The sequence below is a fragment of the Argopecten irradians genome, chromosome 5, assembly GCF_041381155.1.
Source record: "Argopecten irradians isolate NY chromosome 5, Ai_NY, whole genome shotgun sequence".
NCBI classification, from domain to species: Eukaryota; Metazoa; Mollusca; class Bivalvia; order Pectinida; family Pectinidae; genus Argopecten; species Argopecten irradians.
Window position 1 is genome coordinate 10,888,480 of NC_091138.1, and position 26,293 is coordinate 10,914,772.

At 35.1% G+C, this 26,293-nt stretch overlaps 1 protein-coding gene across 3 annotated transcripts in view; it reads left to right on the top strand.

Annotated features, from left to right (window-relative positions):
• LOC138322829 (maternal embryonic leucine zipper kinase-like) overlaps positions 1-26,293 on the top strand; it is a 47,548-nt gene that overhangs the window by 11,364 nt on the left and 9,891 nt on the right. For 2 of the 3 annotated variants that reach the window (XM_069266959.1, XM_069266958.1), the window contains exons 9-16: positions 6,381-6,548; positions 8,159-8,245; positions 8,608-8,733; positions 8,998-9,364; positions 9,925-10,045; positions 17,159-17,348; positions 19,405-19,508; positions 23,650-23,823. In XM_069266959.1, coding sequence (XP_069123060.1) covers positions 6,381-6,548; positions 8,159-8,245; positions 8,608-8,733; positions 8,998-9,364; positions 9,925-10,045; positions 17,159-17,348; positions 19,405-19,508; positions 23,650-23,823 — 1,337 coding nt within the window. The remainder of the gene's footprint in view (positions 1-6,380; positions 6,549-8,158; positions 8,246-8,607; positions 8,734-8,997; positions 9,365-9,924; positions 10,046-17,158; positions 17,349-19,404; positions 19,509-23,649; positions 23,824-26,293) is intronic. The other variant, XM_069266960.1, reaches the window with a different exon arrangement.

A 26,293-nucleotide genomic window follows, 5' to 3' on the forward strand; every position in this document is an offset into this window, starting at 1 on the left:
TATCAATAAATAAAACCATTATTGATTTATCAATAAAAACACTTCTACTGCAATTGAATCTTTTGCATGTATCTAGCTGGTGATTCATGGTCCGATCTGTGAATGTTCAACTCTGAATCGTGGATTGGATCAGATTGCCACATGTTAGACAATCCACAGCCCTAATTCAATCTTGAGTTAATAGTTTATAGTCGGTATGTTACTGGTATTAACGATTTTCTGATAACTTGTCATGTCAGAATTGAAAACAAAAAACACAATTTAATACACAACAGCATTAAAACAAATAGTTACTGTAGATGTTTCAAATACAAATAAAGAAGAACTATGGAAGTCTAGATATAAAATTCTGTAAAGGCTCAGTTTACAGTGGTTGAAAGTTAAGACAGTAAGTGAATTAGGAGCTATTTTCATTGCCCTTTCCTTAAAATTGTAGCCATATGCAGATGTCATTGTTAGCTCAAATCCCATTTCAATTCAATTTTCATTGCCCTTTCCTTAAAATTGTAGCCATATGCAGATGTCATTGTTAGCTCAAATCCCATTTCAATTCAATACAACTTAATTCAACTTTTGACACTTCCAATTGAATTAAAACTTGGTCATGTTCTTTGCATCTGTAAGGATACATAGATGGAAATAAGAAAAAAATTAGAGTGGTTCTGGTGTATATAGGGCTAAAAACTCTTAATTTTAGTGGTTTTGAAGATATTGGTGTAAACATTAAAAGCAATGTGAAATTTTCTGAAATTGTTCTTTGTGCATCCTCGATACTCCAGGGCTTCCGATCACTTACGATCTCTACACCCCTGGACTATATAAATCTAGAGTGCTTCTGGTAATAGGCTAAAAACTCTTAATTTAAGTGGTTTTTGAGAATATTGGTGTAAACGTTTAAAAGCAATGTGAAATTTTCTGAAATTGTTCTTTGTGAAGATTTACCTTTGTATCCATCAGAACACTATGGACACAGATTGAGGAGAATGTTTTTATAATACCTGTTTCTGGTACTTTTGGATCGGAAAACTCAAAATTGTGATGAATTTGTGTGATTCTAATTGTGTACAGTCAAACCTGCCTATGCGTCACCCTGTATATTAAGTCACCCTGTCTAATGCGTCACATCCAAAGTCCTCCCGCGAGATTTTCTATATTTCACCTTTTTAATGCGTCAACCTGTCTAACATGTCACCCATTTTTTGTACATGTTTCTTACAAGACCTGTATACTGCGTCACTAAATTGCCGATCCTAGTCTTGCCTACATACCAGGCGGGTACTGGCTTAATTATTAAACAAACAAAAGGGAAGAGAACACTCCTTGATCGGCATCCTACTAATCCTAATTAATTAGCAGACCGGGGCTGTATTTTCTAATTTGGCTTGGCAGTGTCAATATCATGTGTGTAACGTCATGTTACCCAAATTGGCATGCTACCCAATATGGCACACTTTTTCATAATAATGCTTCCGTTTTAATTCACTTTGGAAATTTTCTTTTACTGGTAGCTGTTGCTATAATTATTCCCTGATCATCATATTTTAATGGTGATACAGTAATAAATTTGAGAAAATACCTGAAATCAAGTGTTACGGTAAATATTGCCCCGTGCAATAACTCTAGTTTTCCTCTTTTCGCTCAAAAGATGTTTATATAACAGTACCACACACACAAAGCTTAAAAAGGCCAAATATGCATGAATATTGTCGTGAAAATCATGAAAGAAAGGCAAGTGATAACCATAAAGATTACATTTTACCTTCGTATTGACTACATTAATTTTGACGTAAATCATTCTAAAAATACATATGGAGAAAAGTGTTCAATGGCATTAATTGTTGATTTTTGGTGTGAATTTAAAATGAAAAATCTAAATAAAAGATACTAGTTATAAATAATTAGATTTTAATATTTTTGATAGTAAATTATAATTAATTCAAAAGGAGGTGTTGCATGGCCGCCCACGATCGATTTTGAATTTTTTGGTGCGTATACATCAATCGGCACATGATACATATCGGAACAGTACTTATTCCATGAATAGATTAATCATGCGACTACAGCGCCACCTTTTGTAAGTTTTACGTCCGATTCCTACTTGTCCGCCTTTAATGTATCATATTAAGGCATACAAAACCATAAGATAAATTATTTTGGTGTAATAACATAGCATTTCGTATTATCTTTTTAACGATATACAATACTTCATCACATCTGTTGGGGTTTCCTTGCAATTTCCAGTTGTGCTCTTAATTTTTCATGAAAATAGAGCAATTTCATTTCATTAGTTTTTAATTAATTCCTTAGATAACAATGACAAACCCCGAGTACCCTAAAATTTTAGCAATCAAAAATATCTTCATATATCATTTATTGACTCATGAAAATATTGTGTCGATGAATCACTGGATATGCCGACTTTTTTGCACTTTTGTACGTCTACCCCCTTTATTTCTTACCCAATATCAAAGTACTGAGAGTACTGAGTGTTAAAAATGTTAAACGAAAGCTGTCCTTCTCTCGGCTCTATCATGTATCAAAAGCCGCATTAGCGACGTCATAGTTGAGTAAAACGTATCCCCTGTAAGATGGTGTACCATAGTTCGGTCAAACTGACATGTATATTGACATTTGATCTACATCTAAATAAAAACTTGTTTTGCCTACATATCACAAAATGTTAATTTTAGGGTCATATATTGAACTAGACAATACGTTGTGTCATAAAGCAAAATAAGGTCAATATGACTTACATTTCCTACACCAATCGTCAGAAGTATTTCCTATATCTGTCTTCATGGGTTTATTTACTTACTACTAAGCAAATGTTCCATTTAGCGAAACGTATATCGATGTAACTTATATGTTGACCTTAGATATTTCTCAAAAGGATATACTGCTGTTCTGATGTCATAAGCATGTCATGGATAACTAGGATTTCATTCGTGAGTCAAACAGCCCATGTCTGACTATTATTCACACAATAAAACATGGTCAAACTATACAGTAATGAAAAAAGAATCCAGTGGACTAAAATTGCTCAACTTTTTTGGGGCACCAAATAAGATATTGCACGCTAGGAACTCTTCAATTGACGTTCTTGGTGTCTGATATAGTTAAAAAATGTTACTATGAAAGTAGGTCAAGTAAACAAATCATGCAGAATTTTACAGACCCACTATCTGAGTTATTTAGGCCTTTCATATATTGAAAAGCTGTTTGAAGATTTTCATACATTTGACCTGTCTGAAGCCCTTTATTCCAGCATACTGCAAGGCGTCTTAGTTTTTGTCAAGAAGTCGTTTATGTTTGGCAATTTCAACCCTGTGGTCTTCAATTAACGTCAAGGTCATTCATTTGACAAATATCTTTGTAGTCCTTTATTTGAGAATATGTTAGGTCTAACATTATGTATCAATGCCTTTCAGTTATTGAGAAGAAGTTGTTTGAATGAAAAGTTTATGAACGACGGCGCACGAAGTACGATCACTATAGGTCACCCTGACCTATCGGGCAAGATGATTTAGGAACATTTGCCCTTCACCCCAACATGCTACATGTACAATATCAGGTCTCTAGTCCTCTTAGTTATTCACAAGAAGTAGTCGTTTAAGCTATCATTCTACAATCCCAATATCAGATTCCAATGCCTCTTAGTTATTCACAATAAGTCATTTAAAGGTTTTAGCCTATTTGACCCTTGCAACCTTAAATGAATGTGGTAGTCTTTCGTGCCAGCATACTACACCCCTTATATCAGGTATCTAGGTATCTTAGTTATTCACAAGAAATCGTTTAAAGATTTAGTCTTTTTGAATTATGTGACCTTGAATGAAGGTCAAGGTAATGAAGGTCAAGGTAATTTATTTCTGCAAACTTGGTGGTCAATCATTCCAGCATTCTACATGCCTAATATCAGTTTCTTGGGCCTTTCGGATATTGAGAAGAAGTTGTTTCAATGAAAAGTTTATACGAACGAGGAAACGCGAACAGCGCAAGACAATGGACAAAGCATGGTGACTATAGGTCATCCTGACCCTTAGGGTTATATGAACTTATGACATTAAAATGAACTTAGATGAAAACGCGGTCCCGCAGGTAGGACGTTAAAATTGTACCTACTGCCCCTAGTGCATGATCGTAAAAGGCGACTAAATTTAGGATCGTATCATAGCATCTCTTCTTCCTAACTTAATTTATATTTCCTAACGTCTTCCTTGACACCGCCTCACATTTGGCCTTCGGTTGAGAGCTCGCCCCTGTGAGGTAGGCTCTGGGTTCTGTCACCTGGCCGAGACACACGTTTCACCCTGCTTAGCACTCAGCATTAAGGGAATAGGACGACTGGTTCGCATGTTGTCAGTATAATGTGACTGAGTGGGAATGTGTTGCTTATACCCCTGCAAGGATTTCTAGAACAGTTCTAGAACTGCTCCAGAATGGTTCCGGAAAGAGTTCTAGAAGTGTTCTAGAATTATTCTAAAGGAATTATAGAATCGTTCTACAAAGTTTTCTAGAACGATGCTCTAGAACTGTTCTAGAACAGTGTTCTAGATTGTTCTAGAGTAATGTTCTAGAACAATTCTAGAACTATTCTGGAATTAAGAAACTGGAGCAGTTCTAGAACATTTCTAGAATATTTTCAGAACATTTCTGAAAAAGTCTCATTTAACATTGTAGAACCTTACTGGAACAGTTGTAGTATTGTTCTAGAACAGTTGTAAAACTGTTTTAGAACTTTTTAGAGCGTTTCTAGAACTTTCATTAGATAATCTAGCAAGCATGCACTTTCATGAAGGATGTTTGATGAGGAAAAACTTTTAACTTGTAATCAGTACCTGGTAAACTTTTTGATGGTATTATTTCGCGATACTAAAGGTGAAATGAGACATAGCGCCTCGTCTGATGTCTGACTGACGCTAGCAAAAAAGGTACCAAATTTAGTCGCCTTTTACGATCATGCAATGGGTATAGCAGGTGCAATTCTAACATCCTACCTGAGTCGATGGCAACATTGATGGTTTCCGTTAACAATGGGCAAAGGACATATACTGTCATATTTATTACCTTAATGCTTATACAGTTTCTGGAATGCAACATGGCATTTTATATATGTTAAATCATAACTGTCAGTATTATATGTCCCACTGTTTCAAAACGGATAAGTAGAATTTCTAAAAAATATTATAAACATGAGTTTATGATGATAATTTCCAGGTTTTGTTGAAATACGCAACTCATCATCACATTCTACTCTTACAGTAAAGTCGGTAATATTTGACAGTGTACTCTCAGTACTTTGATATTATGGAAAATACAGGGGGTAGACGAAATAAACCTAAAAAAACGTGGCATATCCAGTGATTCATCCATTTGAGCTGTTTATGGTGAAACGATGATAACCTGAATATAATTTTAAACATCAAAATTTTAGGGTACTCGAGCAGTGCCTTACTTATTCTGTTGCTCAAACGAAAAATTGAAAACTTCAAAAAGTCGTATTTTTTGTCAAATTTGATATTTACGTTCCATTTGTGATAAAATGAATTGGATACAGCCAAGTGTGATATGTCGTTAAAAAGGCAATTTTATGTGGTATTTTTAATCATAAGAAAAACGTGATTTAAGTGTTTTTACTATGACTTATGCCAGGTAAAAGGCCCAAGAGGCTTTAGATTTACCAGTGTTAATGTAGGGGGCGCTGTAGTCCTAATAATGGTCCAATTGGGTTTAAGTATTATAGACATATGTGTATTAATGCAATTAATTAATTTAAATTCAAAAATCAAAAAATTATCGTGGGCGGATTTTCAGTCTATATGCAACACCTCCTTTAAATAAATCAAATTTCAAAAAAATTTACTTTTGTTTTCTCTCTCTAAAATACATTTTGACTACTACTGTAACAGATTAAGAATATTTTAGTAATTTGTAAGTGCTTCTGTTGTGATGAAAAGTACATTCATAATTGTCAAACATCTAAATCTAATTTAATTAAGCTCTAATTAATGCAGTATTTTTTCCAATATTTCATAGTATATGTTATACATAATATGGTGTCACGATCCTTCGGTATCCTGTATATAAGACACCTGTCTAATAAGACACATTTTTGTCCGTCCCTTGCAGGGTTTTCACTAAGTTTTTTAAAAGATGGTTGAAAATTAATAATAGGTGGTTGGGGGCCATAGGCCTCCGTGGTGGCCAATACTTATTTCTGACAAAAATAGCCGTTTGTAAACACGGAAATAGATGGCTGTTTTTGCCGGAAACCAGCTTTTAACGAGAACCCTGCCTTGGGGTGTCTCATTACACAGGTTTCACTGTATGTCTGTTTCAAGAGAGACTGTATTCTATTATTAGTACCATTTTTGTTGTAGAGTGGGAAGTACGACTCACCGTCCTGGCTGTCAGATGAGAGCAAGGACCTGATAGCATTAATGTTAAAGGTGGACCCAAAGAGGAGGATCACAATACAACAGCTCATAAATCACCCCTGGCTCACAAAGAGCTTCAACATCCCTGTGGAGTGGCAGAGTAAATACAAAGTAAGGCCTCAGACAAGCTCTCACAACTTAGCTCTTAAAGTGAGCCTTTTTATGAGTATTCATGATTCCTTTCTCATTATTCTATCAATGTAGTTCTCACAGGTAGGCTTTCAGTTTGTCATTTTATGTGAGTGTACAAATGAATGTGTAAGTAACAGTTAAGTTCTGAAATAACCCTAACATATAAAAGGGACATGTCACTCAGGCTAATTCTTTTACATAACCAAGAAGCAAAATATGGCATAAATGTATTGTTCTACCATATAACAAAAAATATTGACAAATTTCTCATAACTGTAAAGTATTTAATTGATGCCGTTGTAATTATAAATTGTTGATCAATACGATTAAGCAGGTACAATATGTACGCTGTACCCTTATCCAAGTCAATGTCACGCACGTTAAACAAATGAACTACATAACCACTGTGAAGGTGATAAAATGATTTTTTAGGCAAGACAAATCACCTAATAAGGTAAACACACTGCTGTCAGAGCGATTTGGGCAGTTTTAGACAAAAGTAGCATTACTCTACAAGCAAGGGGCAGGGTTCGGCATACAAGATGTTCGACCACAATGTGTAATGGTAGCCAGCGAGCGAGTTTTAACATTTCACAAGCCATCATGGGCTTTTCTGGCATATCACAGTAAAACCGGCTGATCTAATTTCCATTATAACGGGTTTTTTCCGATGTATCTTCAAATTTTAATGTTCTCTTAAACTGACTTGTCCCTTTAAATTCTTCGTATTTGAATAAAAATATATTTACAGTGAAATTGCCTGTAACTGTTGCTGCAGTAGTATTTGAAATTAACTCTATTAACGTAAAGATTTAAGAACAAGGAGTTCCTTTACAATAGATACAAATTGTACATGTACATCTAGTCTCAAAAATTGAGTTATAAATGTGTGATCATTGATTTTATCACATCTACACTGATAATTAGGTATTAAAGGCACACTGCATTTCCGAAATGGCTTTTGGTCTTTAAAATGGGAATGTAAAATTATATTGATAATTTTGTAAAGTCACAGTTGTCGGTTGACTATCACTATGCCTGACGTCAACACAGTGAAATGACTCTTTACTGTTAACATAGACTACACAGGAAATCTTGCATTTGTGTGGTGTTTTACTGCATCTTAGCTATATATATAGGCCATTGATATATATTTTCTTGTGTTATTATTGTTTTTTAGAAACTTTCATTTTTTGTTTTGGAAAGGTAGCGGGCCTTTAACAGGGGTAGCCGACATTATTATTCTGAGAAAAAATATAAGTCTTATTCATCAAAACTAGTATATTTTAAAAGACTACTGGAAAATAAATTGTACAATTATCCATACATATCAAACACCTCATTAGGAAATTGGTCAAAACGGCAAAATTCCCATAAAATCCAATATTTTGTCAACTAGGTATCTTTGAGTGACAGTAGCTCAACAACGAGCACACGGACATATGTTTTTCTTTCATTTTCTTTTATGGTATGAACTCCTTTTTCCGAAAAACTATATGAGGAAAAAAAGTTTAATACAAGAAAATTTTGACTTCTCCGAGGAGTACATTCTTAATGTGTATGCGTACATGTAACTTCTTATGTTTCAGAGAAAATTATTAGATGATGACTGTATAACAGAACTAGCAGTCCACTATGGTAAAACAAAGAAAGACATGGAAAGTACTGTATCAGAGGTAAATGATACTTCTATTGGAGGATTTATCATAGTGTGTTAATTAGTGGGCCTTCTAGGTAAAATTACTGCTGGAATTTAGCATAGAGAATGCTAATGGAAAATATATAAATACATAAATAAACAATTAAATGTTTTATTATGAGAGGTAAATTAAAGGTATCAAATCAATCGAGAAGAAAACAGTTGACAGATAAAGCTTACCTTTGTTTTGTGTTTTTCATGTTTAACACATACATATTAACTAATTTTATGAATGATGAGAAGAAAAGAAAGACATTCATTTTTGAAAATGATGTTAGGAAACAGATATCATTTGTTTTTCAATGCCTTTACTTAAATTAATATTCTGATTATTTCCAGTGGAAGTATGACTACCTGACAGCTACCTACTTCCTGTTGTTTGAGAAAAAGTTAAAGGGCCGACCAGTCCGCCTCTTCCAGAAAAACAGATCACAGTCACATGAGGACACACCTGGAAAGAATAGGGTCAGTTCTCCTGTAAATAGGAAATAAGACAAAGCTCATTACCTGGATATAAACTTTCCCAGTACCAATTACCTGGATATTAGCGTGCCTTTCTGGCAGACCGTTAATTTAGGCATTATTTATATATATACCCATGGGGTATTATTGTATACTGTAAGCCAACTTATCAAGACATTACTATGGTAATAGTTCCCTTCAGGTGGTACCATATCAAATCCAACCAGTGCATCATGATTGCTTTTATAAGTACTTCTACTTCTACAGGCGAGAAGTCTGAGTGCCGACCCTACTGGACACATAGAGGCTTCACCAAGGATGGCTCTGACTCCAAAAGAGCGCCAATCTCAACAACAAAACTGTGATCTAGGCCCAAGGCCAACACCGTATGGTTGTGAAGAGAGGGGACGGCCACGAGCTAGAGAACGACTGAAGTTTGGTGCCAAGGACGAAGACAAGGAGAATTCACCAATGGACAATAAAAAAGACTTTCTAATCCCTCAAACACCAAGCTACAGAACACCCAAGCCTAAGTCTGTGATAAAGACTCCGAAGGAGATGGTCCTTGAACCCCCACCAAAGCCGAGGTCACCACTCATGGCCAAACAACTCCCAACAACAATAGATGATTCTAGTAAATCTTGTTTATATATATTATATATTACTTAATTTTACCCAAAAGGTTTAATAGGTTTCATTTTCCTTCCTATATGCCCAATACCACTATGCCATTTATCTGCCTCAGTAAACATATAATTTAACAAGCTATTCATAATGACAAATAAAGATAATGGCATTAATTGCTTATCATTTTCATATTATTTTGAACACAGCTTATTTCATAAAAGTGGAGTTAAGCTTGGGGAAATATCCTACATTATTATTGTATTAGTATTTTGAACGAAATTTGATACCAAGTAACATTAATTTAGGGCACTGTATTTAGATAGCCAATCTAGCATTTTCAGTATTGTTCTTTGTTATATATTGGGGAACCAGCCTAAGTGTGTGTGTTATAAGGTGTAAACCGATTGAATAGTATACCTACAGACAATTAGGTTTCCTAGTGATCTGCAACAAATGCCAAAAAAATGGTGTGTTGCAACTATTTCTTATAATTACTATAATGGAAGAATTATATCTGATGTTTTATTTCACATTTTAATTTCTGGCTGGTGTTTGATTTCTTTTCAGTATGTACTCCTGGGAAAAAATCTGATATGTCCTATCTGAACTCAACACTTTCTCCATCTCGCTCGTATGATTCACAGCTCAATAACCTGCCCAAGGACGAGCCACTCAATGCCAGCAAAAAGTAAGTGTGTTGGATTAACTTTCTGTATTTTTATATCTCAAATAAATCTTTAAAAGGTCAAAGATGACAGTTATAAGTAGAGTATTCAACTTAAACTAGAGTATACAATGTAATATTTAGTATGTTTGGTTCCAATAGTCAGGAATGAACTTCTTCAGAAGAACATCTTCTTTTGATAATATCATTTTGAAAGTCACTGTCCCTTATTACCTCCCCTTACCTATATACATGTGTACACAACATATTGGGTAGTGAACATTAATACTATAAAGAATAACTATCAATCACTTAACTAATGTATCATCCTACATGTTTTGTATGCTTGCTTAATTAAGTAACAATTGACATTTGAATAAAATAAACAAGCGCTGAGTTCACGCCAGCAGTCGCCAATGTCGAATTATGCGTAAAAAATGTTTTTTCACTTATCTGCGTGTTCAACCCTAACATCTCTACATAATTAAATGACAGCAAGCTCTGTTTACTCAGAGAAAATGACACAACAAGGGATTGGCGGAAAATGGCTCATGCTCATCTTTGGATGGCCGAATATTTATTAAAAGTTATTTTAAGGTTATTTAACACTTTTAACTTGTATTTTCTGTGAATATTATATGGCAAACAAAATTAAATATCAACAGTTTGCATAATCCACATCTCAGGAAATCAGTTGCATGAAATTACAGTATATGGGTTGAGGTGGGAGTATTGAAAATGTTTTCTGTGATCTATATGTAGAAGTTTTCTGAAACGGCTGGAGGAATTAAAGATGGCGGTCAGCTGAAAATTTGACCCCTATGGGGTTTACACTCAAAAAAAAGGGGTCATCGATCACGTGATGTCGCTTAGCCAATGAAATCGCATTCTGATAAATAAAGCCGGGAAATTTAAATCCAGTATCTGCGCTTGTGAAAAAAGTTGTCTATTGCTAGACTTTTTATTTCATTGGCGATAAAATTATGACTTTGGCGATTTTTTTTGGCGACAGAAATGAGTTCAAATGATAAAAATTATACAAAAAATGTTCATATAACTCAAAATAAGATTTTTTGGACAACAAGTTCGCCGAAAATGCCGATTTTCTTTTTCATAAATCTGCTGTAGAACAGCATTTCAAAATATATCTAGGTTTTATTGTTATAATTTTGCAACTATCATCGGCGATTTTGACATCTCTCTTGTTCACATCATTTTACGACATGGAACTAGTCTATACAATTTGTATTTACCTAGTAAAGAGATTGTCAGTAGATATGAGAACTCGCTTAATTCGAACTCTCGGATTACTCAAAGTTTTATCTCAGTCTCTTCGAGTTCGTATTAACCGAGTTCCACTGTATATAAAAACACCAGGAATGAAATGCAAAGTGGTGAAAAATTTGGCCAGCGAATCAGCGATGCATTTCATTCCTGGTGTTTTTATATAGTATATAGGGGTATTTTTTATATATTGATACCATATCTTATTGACAGAACGTCAAACTCTTGTGCCTGGAAGCTTGTTACAGCTTGGTAAGCTAAGTTGACAATAAAATCATCACAAAGAACAAAACAAGATGTGAAAATTATTGTCATATATGTCATTCAAAACCATTTTATCTATACTGTGCCTTTGAATGTAAAGCAGACAAGATCGATTGAGCACATGGCTCAGTCGCCATTTTGGTTTGTTTTGGGTAGAAGTCAACACTAATATCTGAACCGGAAGTCAATAAATTTCGGATTTTCGTACATATATTTCAACATTAAACACCAAGTAAATGAAAATTAACACATAGTTTTCTTCTTCGAGTTCCAAAGGCCCACAAATTACGATTTTAAGAGATATGATTTATCCATTAATTAAATAATACAGATGAAGATATAAGGATTTGGGAAAAAAACAAAACATTTTTAAGTGCACATGCTTTTTTACAGCCAAAAAAATCAGAATGATTTCAAATAAATCAAAACAATAAAATTTCGCTTTTAATTTTATAATTACTCACCTGTTTTACTTATTTTGATTTTTCAGATATAATTATTTGGGGATTAATTTTAGAAAATCTGTAATGTGTATATGAAATTCAGTAAATTAATGTTGATTTTTTTTAAAAAGAACAAAAAAATGCTTAGAAATATTTTACTAAATGATACATCTTGAAAAATAAACCTTTCATTCGTGTTTGTTTAATCAATACATTTCAATACTTACCTAAACTAATATTTATTAGAAAGGGAGATAATTCTTCATTTTAAAAATCAAATTTACATTTCTTTTAATTTGGCTCCAGAAAATCTTATTTGGCGAAAGAAATTTCACTTTGTAGGGCTATCTTCTCACTTGTCAATTAACAGCAAGATAAACATACCATAATTCCCGGTGTGTAAATAACACATGAGTATATTTAAAGCTTCACGGCCCTTTTTGCTGATTATCTTGATGGTGTTATGTACACATATTGTGGTATAAGTTACACTGGAATATAATCTACAACCAATACTGCCTATAGTCTGTCTATACTATAAAGATAAAACTCTCTGAACCACTATATAACTATCTGCTATACTTATAAATATATAACTGCTCATGTAACAACTTAAGTCCTGAAACTACTTTATTCACTTTGAAACATTGAATGTTGATCACATATTATGATAAGGACAATACCTGGAAATGTCAGAGAAAATAAACATGCCTATTGAGCCTACACAATTACCTGATAACTGCATTGAATATTAGTGAAAACCTGTAACTGTCAGACAGACAACAAACAACTATAACAAGGCCAAGATATCTTGAACTTTGTTAGGGCTGTTCCACCAAAACATATATGGTTGGGGGGGGAGGCACTTTGAAATTGGGAGACTCACAAATAGAAGTGATTTTCAATTTTGTTGACCCCTTCACATATCTATTTTTTTGTGAAAGAGACCATGACATAGAAGCATTTTTTTTTTATTTAGCTCCAATATCTTTTTGGATTTACATACTTTGATTTCTAGCATCCCTGAAGAGTCCCCTGACAAAATTGTACTGTATATGGTGCAGTGCACTATTGTTGGATGTGCTGCATCTTTTCTTAATTTGTATAAAGGTAAAATCCTCGTAGAACCAGTGGAAATTCTACTAAAGATACCAAAGTGTTTCACATGGGTAATGCAAGAGTAGACATCTGTACATTCACAATTAAGCTTGTGAACTGCAACTTTTTCCTCGACTTAGTAGTAGTACCAGTGAATTTAAATAAAGACCAGTTGATGACAACAGTATTTTGCCAAAACTAATCAATTGTTTCTCTGTACCATTGACAAGTTTCAATTATTATAATTTGTTTCGGATCAATATTCTGTCATTATTATATCAAAACATCCAGAAAATAAATAATTGCTTTTCAGGTCATCTGACCCAAAGGGTCAGGATGACCTATTGTCATCATGCACCGTCCGTCGTCGTGCGCCGTCCGTAAACTTTTCATTCAAACGACTTCTTCTCGATAACCGGAAGGCCCAGGGTACTCATATTTGGCCTGTGATATGCTGGGATGGAGGGCTACCAAGTTCGTTCAAATGAATTACCTTGACCTTCATTCAAGGTCAAAGGGGTCAAAAAGGCTAAAATCTTTAAAACGACTTCTTCTCAAGAACCAGAAGGCCCAGGGTACTGATATTGGGCCTGTAGGATGCTGGGATGAAGGGCCACCAAGTTTGTTCAAATGAATGACCTTGACCTTCATTCATGGTCAAAGGGGTCAAATAGGTTAAAATCCTTTAAACAACTTCTTGTGAATAACTAAAATAAACATCAAGAAAATCTTTGATCTGTGATATTTCTAGAACATAATTTTTAGATTTTTTTTAAATCCTGAAACCGGAATCTGGATTCCCGACCTTTGACCCGGATATTAGAATAACCATAACAAATATGGCTGCCTGCTGCAGGAATGGCTTTGCTGCCGACTTTTTGAGGAATAGATTCCAGTTCTTTAACATCGTTTTTGTAACTATTAAAATTTACTGATCTGATAGCTGAGATGACTTATTTGATGGTTTGTATATTGTTTGTCTAGAACTTGAGTTGCAAATTACGTAACTTTCACATGAAATGCTATGCATCACTATATACATTGTGGTGATCGGGAGGTCTACAGTCGTCAACAAATTAGACAACATGATTCCAGATTAAGATGTTTTAAAGTGTTATTATGACTTAATATTGATGTTTTTCGTTTTGAAATATCTTTGAAAAAAGTCACTAGCCCCGGGCTAGTATGGCTAAAATTTCCACTAGCCCAAGTTGAAAATTTGGTAGCCCCGGGCGTCGGGCTAGTGGATTTTTACACCCCTGATGTGGCATGCTGGGATGAAGGGCTACCAAGTTTGTTCAAATGAATGACCTTAACCTTCATTCAAGGTTAAAGGGGTCAAAAAGGCTTAAATATTTAAACGACTTCTTCTCCAGACCAGAAGGCCCAGGGTACTGATATTGGGCCTGTGACATGCTGGGATGAAGGGCTACCAAGTTTGTTCAAATATATGACCTTGACCTTCATTCAAGGTCAAAGGGGTCAAATAGGCTAAAATCCTTTAAACAACTTCTTGTAAATAACTAAGAGGCCTAGAGACATGATATTAGGCATGTAGGATGCTGGGATGAAGGGCTACCAAGTTTGTTCAAATAAATGACCTTGACCTTCATTCAAGGTCATAGGGGACAAATAGGCTAAAATCTTTAAACGACGTCTTCTCAAAAACCAGAAGGCTCAGGGTACTGATATTGGGCCTGTAGGATGCTGGGATGAAGGGCTACCAAGTTTGTTCAAATAAATGACCTTGACCTTCATTCAAGGTCACAGGGGTCAAATAGGCTAAAATCCTTTAAACAACTTCTTGTGAATAACTAAGAGGCCTAGAGACATGATATTAGGCCTGTAGCATGCTGGGATGAAGGGCTACCAAGTTTGTTCAAATAAATGACCTTGACCTTCATTCAAGGTCATAGGGGTCAAATAGGCTAAAATCTTTAAACGACTTCTTCTCAAGAACCAGAAGGCCCAGGGTACTGGTATTGGGCCTGTGACATGCTGGGATGAAGGGCTACCAAGTTTGTTCAAATGAATGACCTTGACCATCATTCAAGGTCAAAAAGGCTAAAAATTTTAAACGACTTCTTCTCAAGAACCATAAGGCCTAGGGTACTGATATTGGGCCTGTAGGATGCTGGGATGAAGGGATACCAAGTTTGTTCAAATATATGACCTTGACCTTCATTCAAGCTCACAGGGGTCGAATAGGCTAAAATCCTTTAAACAACTTCTTTTGAATAAGTAAGAGGCCTAGAGACCTGATATTAGGCCTGTCACATGCTGGGATGAAGGGCTACCAAGTTTGTTCAAATGAATGACCTTGATCTTCATTCAAGGTCATAGGGGTCAAATAGGCTAAAATCTTTAATCTTTAATCTTTGTATTGTACTAATAGTCAGATGACCGTTAAGGCCCATGGGCCTCTTGTTTATTGAAGATATGAACAACACATTAATATTGTCAGAAATTAAAATTGTTCTCAACAGTTAATTTGGTAGTCAGGATGACTGACAGCAAAATTATAAAATACAAATTTTGTATTTTATCTTAAAAATTGCTTCAGATAGACCCATCCACATATGTGATTTTATTGAAAAGCCACCCTGGCACAGAAGTGATATTATTTTGAACCCACCATGGCACACACTATTTTTTAAAGTGCCTTCCCTGGGTGCCATATATGTTTTGCTGGAACAGCCCTTAACAAATTCAAATATGGTGATCGTTTTTCTATGTAACCTTATGTATTTATAGGTACTTAAAAACAAACATGCATACATTTGATATTTCGATACTTTAAGATAAGACAACAATAGATGGGTGTTGTTGGTGTAGTATATAGAGCTTACTGTAAACAGTGGAGTAGTTTTAGTTGCTATCAACACATTATGGGTCCTGTTTCACAAGCATTCTTTAACTTTTAATGAATTCACTTAAAATTCTCCATACAATACAGATGTTAGGGAATGCTCCTCAAGATAAATTTTATTCCTTAACTTCTATGATGCTTTTCTATAGGGAATTTAAAGATGCTCCACCGCCGAACGAGCATAAATGATATTCATTATTTGAACAATACCTGGTGTTTAATCGTGTATATGTATGTCTAATAAACACAAAAATAATATAAAATATTTTGTTTTGCTTTTGGTGCATGCGCGATCAGTACTTCATTCCACATAGGATATAGTGCCAGGGAATTTTTTCGGGATGCAATTTATTATTTTTTATATTTTAAACTTGAATTAAAATTAGAAGCTAAAACTTTTCAATGGTGGTAATGGTGTAAAGTAAATAAATTTTGTAACTGAAGAAAAATACTAAATCGTTTGCTCCTGTTTTTGATAGTGAAAAAATACCATTTGTCAGCGGTGGAGCATCTTTAAGCTAAAAGAATTTCATAAAGTTCAGTAATGTTTCTGAAACTGGGTCCTTTTGTCATAACTTTTGAAGTTTTATAGCTAATTACTTTTTTGCAATGCCTCCATGAACATCTATTGTACAGTATACTCTTATATAGTGAGTTGTGCATATACAAGTATTTATGTAACAGTCAAGACTTGTTAACTTATTCAAAGTATACTATTTGAAGTAAACACAACACTTTGAAATAAAAAGGTAGTCAAGTTATTCCATCTTTACATATTACAGAGTTATCTCCCTTTTGGGTAGGTATACATTGTGATGTTATTCTTTTGTGAGCACAACTCATGTCATTTTCTCTGAAAAGTATGATGTTACCCTCTGAAACACATGACAATCAATATCAACCTGCAAGGGCAGGTAACTCTGTAATATGCAAAGATGGAATACAGTTCTGAGTTAACAAAGTTCAACTGTTGCTGCTTTATATCTGTTTTCATACTCATTAGTTTTTAAAAATGGGTATACAAAAGTACATGTAGTAGAAAATATTAGCTATTCATATTATTTGTAATATACACAAACAACTACAATCAGAGCGCACTGCTTGGCTTTTGCTTTACGTGTAAAGGATCCAATCAGGGCGTTACTGAGGAATTGTAAGATGTTGATTGTGATATTTTAGACATGTGGATAACTATAACAGGGCTTCATCCGTGGATGAGGGATTACAGCGAGGCATGGAACCGGACACGCCTGGCTCCGCCAACAAGACCAGGAAGGGTTCTGTGTTTGGTAGTCTGGAGCGAGTGTTCAACATGCTGACTCCAAAGAAACAGAGAGGATCCACAGGCGAAGGGCCAAGGAAAGTCAAGGTAGATAACTGTGTTTATTGAGCATGGTGGTAATAGGAACGCTTTGCAGCTTATTACTGAGTTGCCTGTTAGAATGACACTTTGGGGATGTGTTGTACATGTATTTAATTCAGCTCACAGTTCTGTAAATTAAGTGCAGGGAAATTTGTCTGTATAGTGTATAATCTATGAGAGCTGTAAAAGTATCTCCCGAGTGTAAGGCTTTGCTAAGTGCTGGCAAGCCAAAATCTTACACGAAGATTGAGATATCCCTGTCCACTGACAAGCCCATGAGCCAGATTTGAGTATTTTTTCCCCAAAACGTGAAAGAAAAATGATGAAATTTCAGTCGCTTTCAAGTTTTTTTGTCACACTATTACAGGTAAGAAACGTCAAAATTGATGATGTCATAGACAATGCACACTGCAGTTATGCCGCATGTATTTCTGTTGTCACATAATTGTCTAGTGTGTGTGAGCTCGCTGTTTTACCCTCCCTTTGTAAGAGATGATATTTTTTCTAGCAACAGCATAATTATCTTATGAAGTATAGGAGAAATAATTACTGCTAATTTGTCTCGTCCTATCATTCTTTGATATAATGTGGAGTAATAGTGGAGGTGGGGGCATTTATGTCTTACAGACTTGGGGAATGTATGTACAGTGGTTTAGTTCCCCGTCACCTGATACGTTTCAGCTGAAATACAATACAAATGTACATTACATACTGTATATATAAATACAATGTTATGTTTCTGAATCACTCGATAGATATCCGTAGACACCACTGTTTAAGTAGGCGGTATAATGAAGTTTATTTTGTAACATAAAATACTGGTGCATATTATTGGAAGTGGAATATCAATAATAGGTTTTAGGTCATCTGATCTATAGTCACCATTTTTCAGCCATTGTGCGTTAACTTTTCACATTTTGAACTTCTGAAGTTCTACCAAATTGTGATTTAGCTGAAACTTGCATAAAATGATCCTGACATGGTCCTGACAAAGTGTTGTTATTTTATGGGTCAATCTGAAATCCAAGATGACTGCCACAGTCGCCATCTTGAAAATACATTTTGAACTTCTTCTCAAGTTCTACCAGTGCGATTTAGTGTGATCACAAATCGAAGGTGCCTATCATGACACCATATTACTCCTACAAGTGTATGAGGTCTTATTCCACCTGATTACATTGGGTGGATATGCGACCTCATACAAGATCCGTATGTCCACCATGTTGCTGGCAGTGCCCTGTTTTTTGTTGCTGGGTTTAAACGTATCTAAGACAATTTAAATTGCAAGATATATAAACGATTACTGATTTACTTACTTGCTGATTATATATTAATCCATTCCTGCAAAAATATTTGTATTACATTACCCATATATTGTTAAATCCATGTTAAATCGTATGCAAGTCGATGTGCTCAATTCTACTGTCACTAAAACATTATGGCTGCTATGGTTAAAACAAAACACAAAATTTAAATTTAGCGAAACGCATAATGGAAATGAGGCTTACTTCCTTCCGCTTGTTTTGCGTACACATTTAGACAACTCCTGAATTTCATAAAACCTCAATATTCCTATTCAAATTAAGAATGGCGGCCAATTCAAGTGAAAATACGATGAAAGTTATAAGAAATGCATTTATCATAGCTTCTTGGACTAATTTGTCGGAAATGTCTTGCAAATATCTGTATTTGTGATATATAAATCCAAAAAGGTAGGTGACAACATAAAAGATGAGACTTTTGATACATTTTACATCATTTTGATCAGCTGTGGCCCAGCAACATGAATCAGTGGCCATGCTCGTTAGAGGTCACACGACGCAATGTTGAAAAGTATCTCGTCGTGTTAACCTCTAACATTGTTGGAGAAGACACCATATATGACTTATTTGACTATTGCCAAGGTAGTCAGATGACCGTTAAGGCCCGTTGCCCTTTTGTTTGCTCAATTTTATCACTTCATCATCCAATGAGGAATTACTTGGAAAAAATTGACAATAATGGGTAGTTATATCTTATTGATAATAAACTTGATCTCAATAGAGATTCTTTTGTGTTACAGGCACTACACAACGTGTACAGAACAAGTGAATTCAGTCCAGACCTGGTGTTGTCACGACTGAAGGGCGTCATTGAAAAGAAATTTATACCATACAAACAGAGCGAGTAAGTTTTACATACAAATTGTCTGAACAATTGTAGAGGACTCAATATGGTTTGATCCCTTCTTAGCCCATCAATATTTAGGGTACCCAAGTCTTAAGTGACCTTTTGTCGTCGTGCGTAGTGTGCCCATAAGCATGTTCATTTACATTTTTGACTTCTCCAGAATTACTGAAGCACTTCTAAGACAAAGGCCAATCAAAATTGTGAATTATATTATCTCCCACCCCTGGACGGTTTTGTGAGGGACCAAAAATGGTAAAGACTAAAACTTTCACAATCTTCTTCTCAACTTGCAAAAGTGTAGCTGCAATATTGTAGCTCAAACGACTTTTAGGGTGGTCGGATGGTGTAGTGGTTAAGCCGCTCGCCTTTCACCTAGCCGGCCGGGGTTCGATCCCCGGCACGGACGTGAAAAGGTTAGGGGTCACCTGCCCGATCACGTGGGTTTTCTCCGGGCACTCCGGTTTCCTCCCACACTAAGACCCCTCGCGCGCGTACATCCGGGCCATCGAGAGTGATTTGCATAAGTTGTATAACTTGTTTCGTAATCGATGTAAAAGAAATAAAGTTTATATTATATTTTTAGACAGAAAATGGTGTCGTCTACAATTGGTGCCTATTACTGCTAATGGAGCAAATTAATGATTATGCAAACATTATAAAACATTTGCTTGCATTTTATCGTACTTGTTTGATATCGCTTACCTACTAGGCAATAAAACTGAACCACATAAAATATCTAATTTTCCTTGAGGCATTATTTTTTTACATATTACATATGAAGGTCTTTCTGAAGGGAATTGATACGGCAAGTCCACAAATTGTGAATTTGACGTCTTGTGAGCTGTACGGTAGATATTAAGAATGGTTGTTATGTTTGTTTTGGACAAAAATAATATGTAAATGCATGTATACCCATAAAATAAGCGGAAGCCTACAAAAAAGTATGAAAAACTATGCACGAGTGATTTTCTGAGGCAATGCTCCACTAAGACACATAGGGACCAATTCGTACCCGGCCGAAAGGTATAGTAGGCCGGGTACGTATATTCGTTCTAGCAAAAGTGATGGATTCAAATACTCTTTATAAATTTAAAGGTCTTTAGGCCTGCTACAAACTAATGTGAAGTTCATGGCCCTGGAGTCTCTGACTATCCCAGGGGTTTCAATATCAGGCGGTACCCGGTACTTTTTGCCGGTTGAACCTGGCTGTGGTACCGCCTGATTTGGGCTAAATTACATTAGATAGCATACAGATGGTATAGAAAAGTACCCCCTGAAATTGCAATTGTACCGCCTTTCCTGAAAGATAATGAAACCCCTGCTATCCTCTGGGAAGGGGGTCAAATTTACCATGGTTTATATTGTGAAAACATTTTTGAGCTTTACTTATTCAATTTCCTTGGCAATGAGTCAATCTTGGTTAGAATTAATAGCCAGAGATAGAATTTTAACATGATATTCAAATAATGGTCCTGGTTGACCTCCAGAGGCCTGAGGGGTGAGACCAAAATTGGCCAAAGTGACTTAAAACTACCAAAAACCTTCTCGTAAATTCACTTTATAGCGAGCCTATACCCTTCTATGATGTTAATGTTATCGGTTCTATCTATACCCTTCTATGATGCTAATGTCATCGGTTCTATCTATACCCTTCTATGATGCTAATGTCATTGGTTCTATCTATACCCTTCTATGATGCTAATGTCATCGGTTCTATCTATACCCTTCTACGATGTTAATGTCATTGGTTCTATCTATACCCTTCTATGATGCTAATGTCATCGGTTCTATCTATACCCTTCTATGATGCTAATGTCATCGGTTCTATCTATACCCTTCTATGATGCTAATGTCATTGGTTCTATCTATACCCTTCTATGATGCTAATGTCATCGGTTCTATCTATACCCTTCTACGATGTTAATGTCATTTGTTTTAGCTATACCCTTCTATGATGCTAATGTTATCGGTTTTAGCTATATACCCTGCCATGATGTTAATGTTATCGGTTTTAGCTATACCTTTCTATGATACTAATGTTATCGGTTTTAGCTATACCTTTCTATGATACTAATGTTATCGGTTTTAGCTATATACCCTGCCATGATGTTAATGTTATCGGTTTTAGCTATACCTTTCTATGATACTAATGTTATCGGTTTTAGCTATACCTTTCTATGATACTAATGTTATCGGTTTTAGCTATATACCCTGCCATGATGTTAATGTTATCGGTTTTAGCTATACCCTTCTATGATACTAATGTTATCGGTTTTAGCTATACCTTTCTATGATACTAATGTTATCGGTTTTAGCTATATACCCTGCCATGATGTTAATGTTATCGGTTTTAGCTATACCCTTCTATGATGTTAATGTTATCGGTTTTAGCTATATACCCTGCCATGATGTTAATGTTATCGGTTTTAGCTATACCTTTCTATGATACTAATGTTATCGGTTTTAGCTATACCCTTCTTATGATACTAATGTTATCGGTTTTAGCTATTTAACCTGCCATGATGTTAATGTTATCGGTTTTAGCTATACCTTTCTATGATACTAATGTTATCAGTTTTAGCTTTATATGTATATACCCTGCCATGATGTTAATGTTATCGGTTTTAGCTATACCTTTCTATGATACTAATGTTATCGGTTTTAGCTATACCTTTCTATGATACTAATGTTATCGGTTTTAGCTATACCTTTCTATGATACTAATGTTATCGGTTTTAGCTATATACCCTGCCATGATACTAATGTTATCGGTTTTAGCTATATACCCTGCCATGATGTTAATGTTATTAGTTTAGGTATACCTTTCTTTGATGTCAATGATATCGGTTTTATCTATACCCTGCCATGATGTTAATGTTATCGGTTTTAGCTATACCCTTCTATGATACTAATGTTATCGGTTTTAGCTATATACCCTGCCATGATGTTAATGTTATCGGTTTTAGCTATACCTTTCTATGATACTAATGTTATCGGTTTTAGCTATACCTTTCTATGATACTAATGTTACCAATTTTAGCTATACATTTCTATGATACTAATGTTATCGGTTTTAGCTATTTAACCTGCCATGATGTTAATGTTATCGGTTTTAGCTATACCCTTCTACGATACTAATGTTATCGGTTTTAGCTACATATGTATATACCCTGCCATGATGTTAATGTTATCGGTTTTAGCTATACCCTTCTATGATACTAATGTTATCGGTTTTAGCTATATACCCTGCCATGATGTTAATGTTATCGGTTTTAGCTCTATACCCTGCCATGACGTTAATGTTATTAGTTTAGGTATACCTTTCTTTGATGTCAATGATATCGGTTTTATCTATACCCTGCCATGATGTTAATGTTATCGGTTTTAGCTATACCCTTCTATGATGTTAATGTTATCGGTTTTAGCTATACCCTGCCATGATGTTAATGTTATCGGTTTTAGCTATACCTTTCTATGATACTAATGTTATCGGTTTTAGCTATACCTTTCTATGATACTAATGTTATCGGTTTTAGCTATACCTTTCTATGATACTAATGTTATCGGTTTTAGCTATATACCCTGCCATGATGTTAATGTTATCGGTTTTAGCTATACCCTGCCATGATGTTAATGTTATTAGTTTAGGTATACCTTTCTTTGATGTCAATGATATCGGTTTTATCTATACCCTGCCATGATGTTAATGTTATTAGTTTAGCTATACATTTCTTTCGATGATACTAATGTTATCGGTTTTAGCTATATACCCTGCCATGATGTTAATGTTATCGGTTTTAGCTATACCTTTCTATGATACTAATGTTATCGGTTTTAGCTATTTACCCTGCCATGATGTTAATGTTATCGGTTTTAGCTATACCTTTCTATGATACTAATGTTATCGGTTTTAGCTATACCTTTCTATGATACTAATGTTATCGGTTTTAGCTATATACCCTGCCATGATGTTAATGTTATCGGTTTTAGCTATATACCCTGCCATGATGTTAATGTTATTAGTTTAGGTATACCTTTCTTTGATGTCAATGATATCGGTTTTATCTATACCCTGCCATGATGTTAATTTTATTAGTTTAGCTATACCTTTCTATGATGTCAATGTTATCGGTTTTAGCTATACGCTGCGATGTACTGTCACTGATGATTGGGGGAAAGTCAAGCTTGCATTCGACATGGAAGTGTGTGCCATTCCGAAGATGCCATATATTGGAGTTTGTCGTAAGAGAGTCAAGGGTGACACTTGGCACTACAAGAAACTATGTGAAGATATACTGGCTTCAACAAGACTGTAAGTATTCTATCTGTCACACTTGGTGTTTGTGCAACTAACTTGTTTTCTTATTTTGTAACAATATTAACAGAAGTTTAGAATATATCATCAGAACCTTTTCTTCTTCTCTTTCTACTCTTGATTACTAACACAAATGTTGTTTTTTCATTATAAAAACCTTTGATGTTATAGATACAAGTTTTTAGCTTATAGGACATAAAAATTTGTATATTTATTCATTAAATATTGAAATATTTTCATCCTACACATATGTATGTTATTTTCCAAAGATAAACAGGGTTTATGCTAAAACTTCGCAAGTAATAATGATAAGCGACGCATAGTGCCTCGGTTGGACTGTTGAAAATTTTGTTAACGCTCTTTCTCCCGCATTGCAATTCCTAAAAGTTGACAGGTATGTGAATGTAATGAAAAATAAAAAGTTTTTCTTTGTACTTGATAAGTTGATAAAAAGAGTTAAAATATGAAATGAGAGACGTAAGGTGCGATAACAGAGTTATCGTTCCTTCGGAACGAATGTTAACACGACAACTTTTACCTATCAACACGCTTATAACCGCAAGTTGAGTAATAAGGAAACTGACAGATACTTTTAAACGATATTTTACAGTTAACCCTTTACCACATGCAAACTAGTAGACTGCATCACCAGGCTTCCATGAGGAAAGTATACAATGTTCAACATGAACATAGTTGCAACATCTGTCAAGTGTATGCACCATCTCAATGGCACTTTTTGAAGTTTTCAGTCTGGATTGATAATACGTTTTTAAAGTTGGATTTATTTACTTTCATGTTTATTTTTGAGAAATGTTTTGGTAATAAAGTTGCTTCAAAATGAATGAAACTACACAGTGATGCTATCATTTCTACATATTATTCGATATGAGGACTTAGATTGTAAAGTCTGAACACAGGTGGCGCTTTTATCACGTGATACGAAGCTAGCAAAACATTGATAGTCAAAATGGCGTCCAGAGTCGCTTGCAATGAGATCATGTAGGGGTGTCCAGAGGCGCTTACATTGAGATGGTGCGGGGGCGTTCAAAGTCGCTTACATGGGGCAAGGGGTAAAGGCGTCCAAAGGCGATTACATGTGGTAAAGGGTTAAGTAAATCCTGGCGTGATTTATCAACTGATCATGATATAGATGTTGACTGTACAAGTAAGATATTTTGAGTCAAACAGGCAAAAATCGACATTTTCATCGCTAGTTTCTGTTTAATTCGTCCTAGCGAACAAACGCTCATAGTTGACAAATTGAGATTCTACATATTATTAGCAAAAAGTAATTCTGAACAAAACGGTATTTTTGGTTTTTGGAAATAATAAAAAGAATGACCACAAGACGGTCTTGGAAATTGATGGTATTACGCAGGTTCTCAGTAAATTTCCACGGCAGACGAGATTTCGGGATTTGGGCCTCCTTTCTTCGAAGCTTTTCTGACCGACTGGATCGATGAGTGGACCATTCACAAATGGGTCGTATTTATGAAAAAACCTGTTGATTTCATTATATAATTACTTGAATTTATAAAAAGTTTTATAAATCTTGCAATGATATCCAAATAATTTTTGGGATTTGCGTGTATTGTGGAAATGTGTGCTGTTTGGGGCGTTCAACCGCACAAAGGAATGCAATACAACAGCACCACCTGGTAGAAGGAATGTGCATGGTAACGTTGTGTCACTTGTGTATCCGGTTTTAACCGGTTCAGATTAATGTTGAAAGCCGCTTTGCTTTTCAAGTTACAATCAGCAATAACGGTAAGTGAGAATAGTTATGTATTTAAGTTGTCAAACCTTTCAATATCGGCGGGTGTTAGTATTATTCGCTATCTGATATTTGGGGTTGCTGTTGTTTATTATGATTGTTTATCGTATGCCTACTGCAGTACCAAGTCTGATCATGACAGCGACTGAATCAAGCGTTAGGCTAATGTAGGCTACTGTACACTGCATGGATTAAAAACAACTCGTTATCTGACAGTCTATTGTACAGATTCTGAGACAGATGCCGTTTTAATATGTCCTCCTAATATATTACTTTATTGTATGATTAAGCATTTAAACCATACCCGTTATCAGATGACACATGTTTTGTTGATCAGCTGCAGTCTAAAAATAGCACCGATGATCAAAGGCATGCGACAATGTCAGGCAAGGGATAACTATAAACCAAATCTAAGTGACAAGTACTGACAACTAAAGAAGACAGACTTGAACAATCTGGTAGCTTGAAAATGGAAATGATCAACAATATTAGATATACACTGCAGTTTTACATGACACGCACTGTACCGTACACAATGTACATGGCCTAGTAAGTTACTGTACATTTATAGGGGCCGGGAGGGGGTGGGGGCATAGTTAACAACAAGTTTTTATAAATTAATTGCACTGAATGTCAAACACTCAATGTCAGCCTCTTCAGTTTCAAGCAATTTAGAAACCATCAAAAATTTAA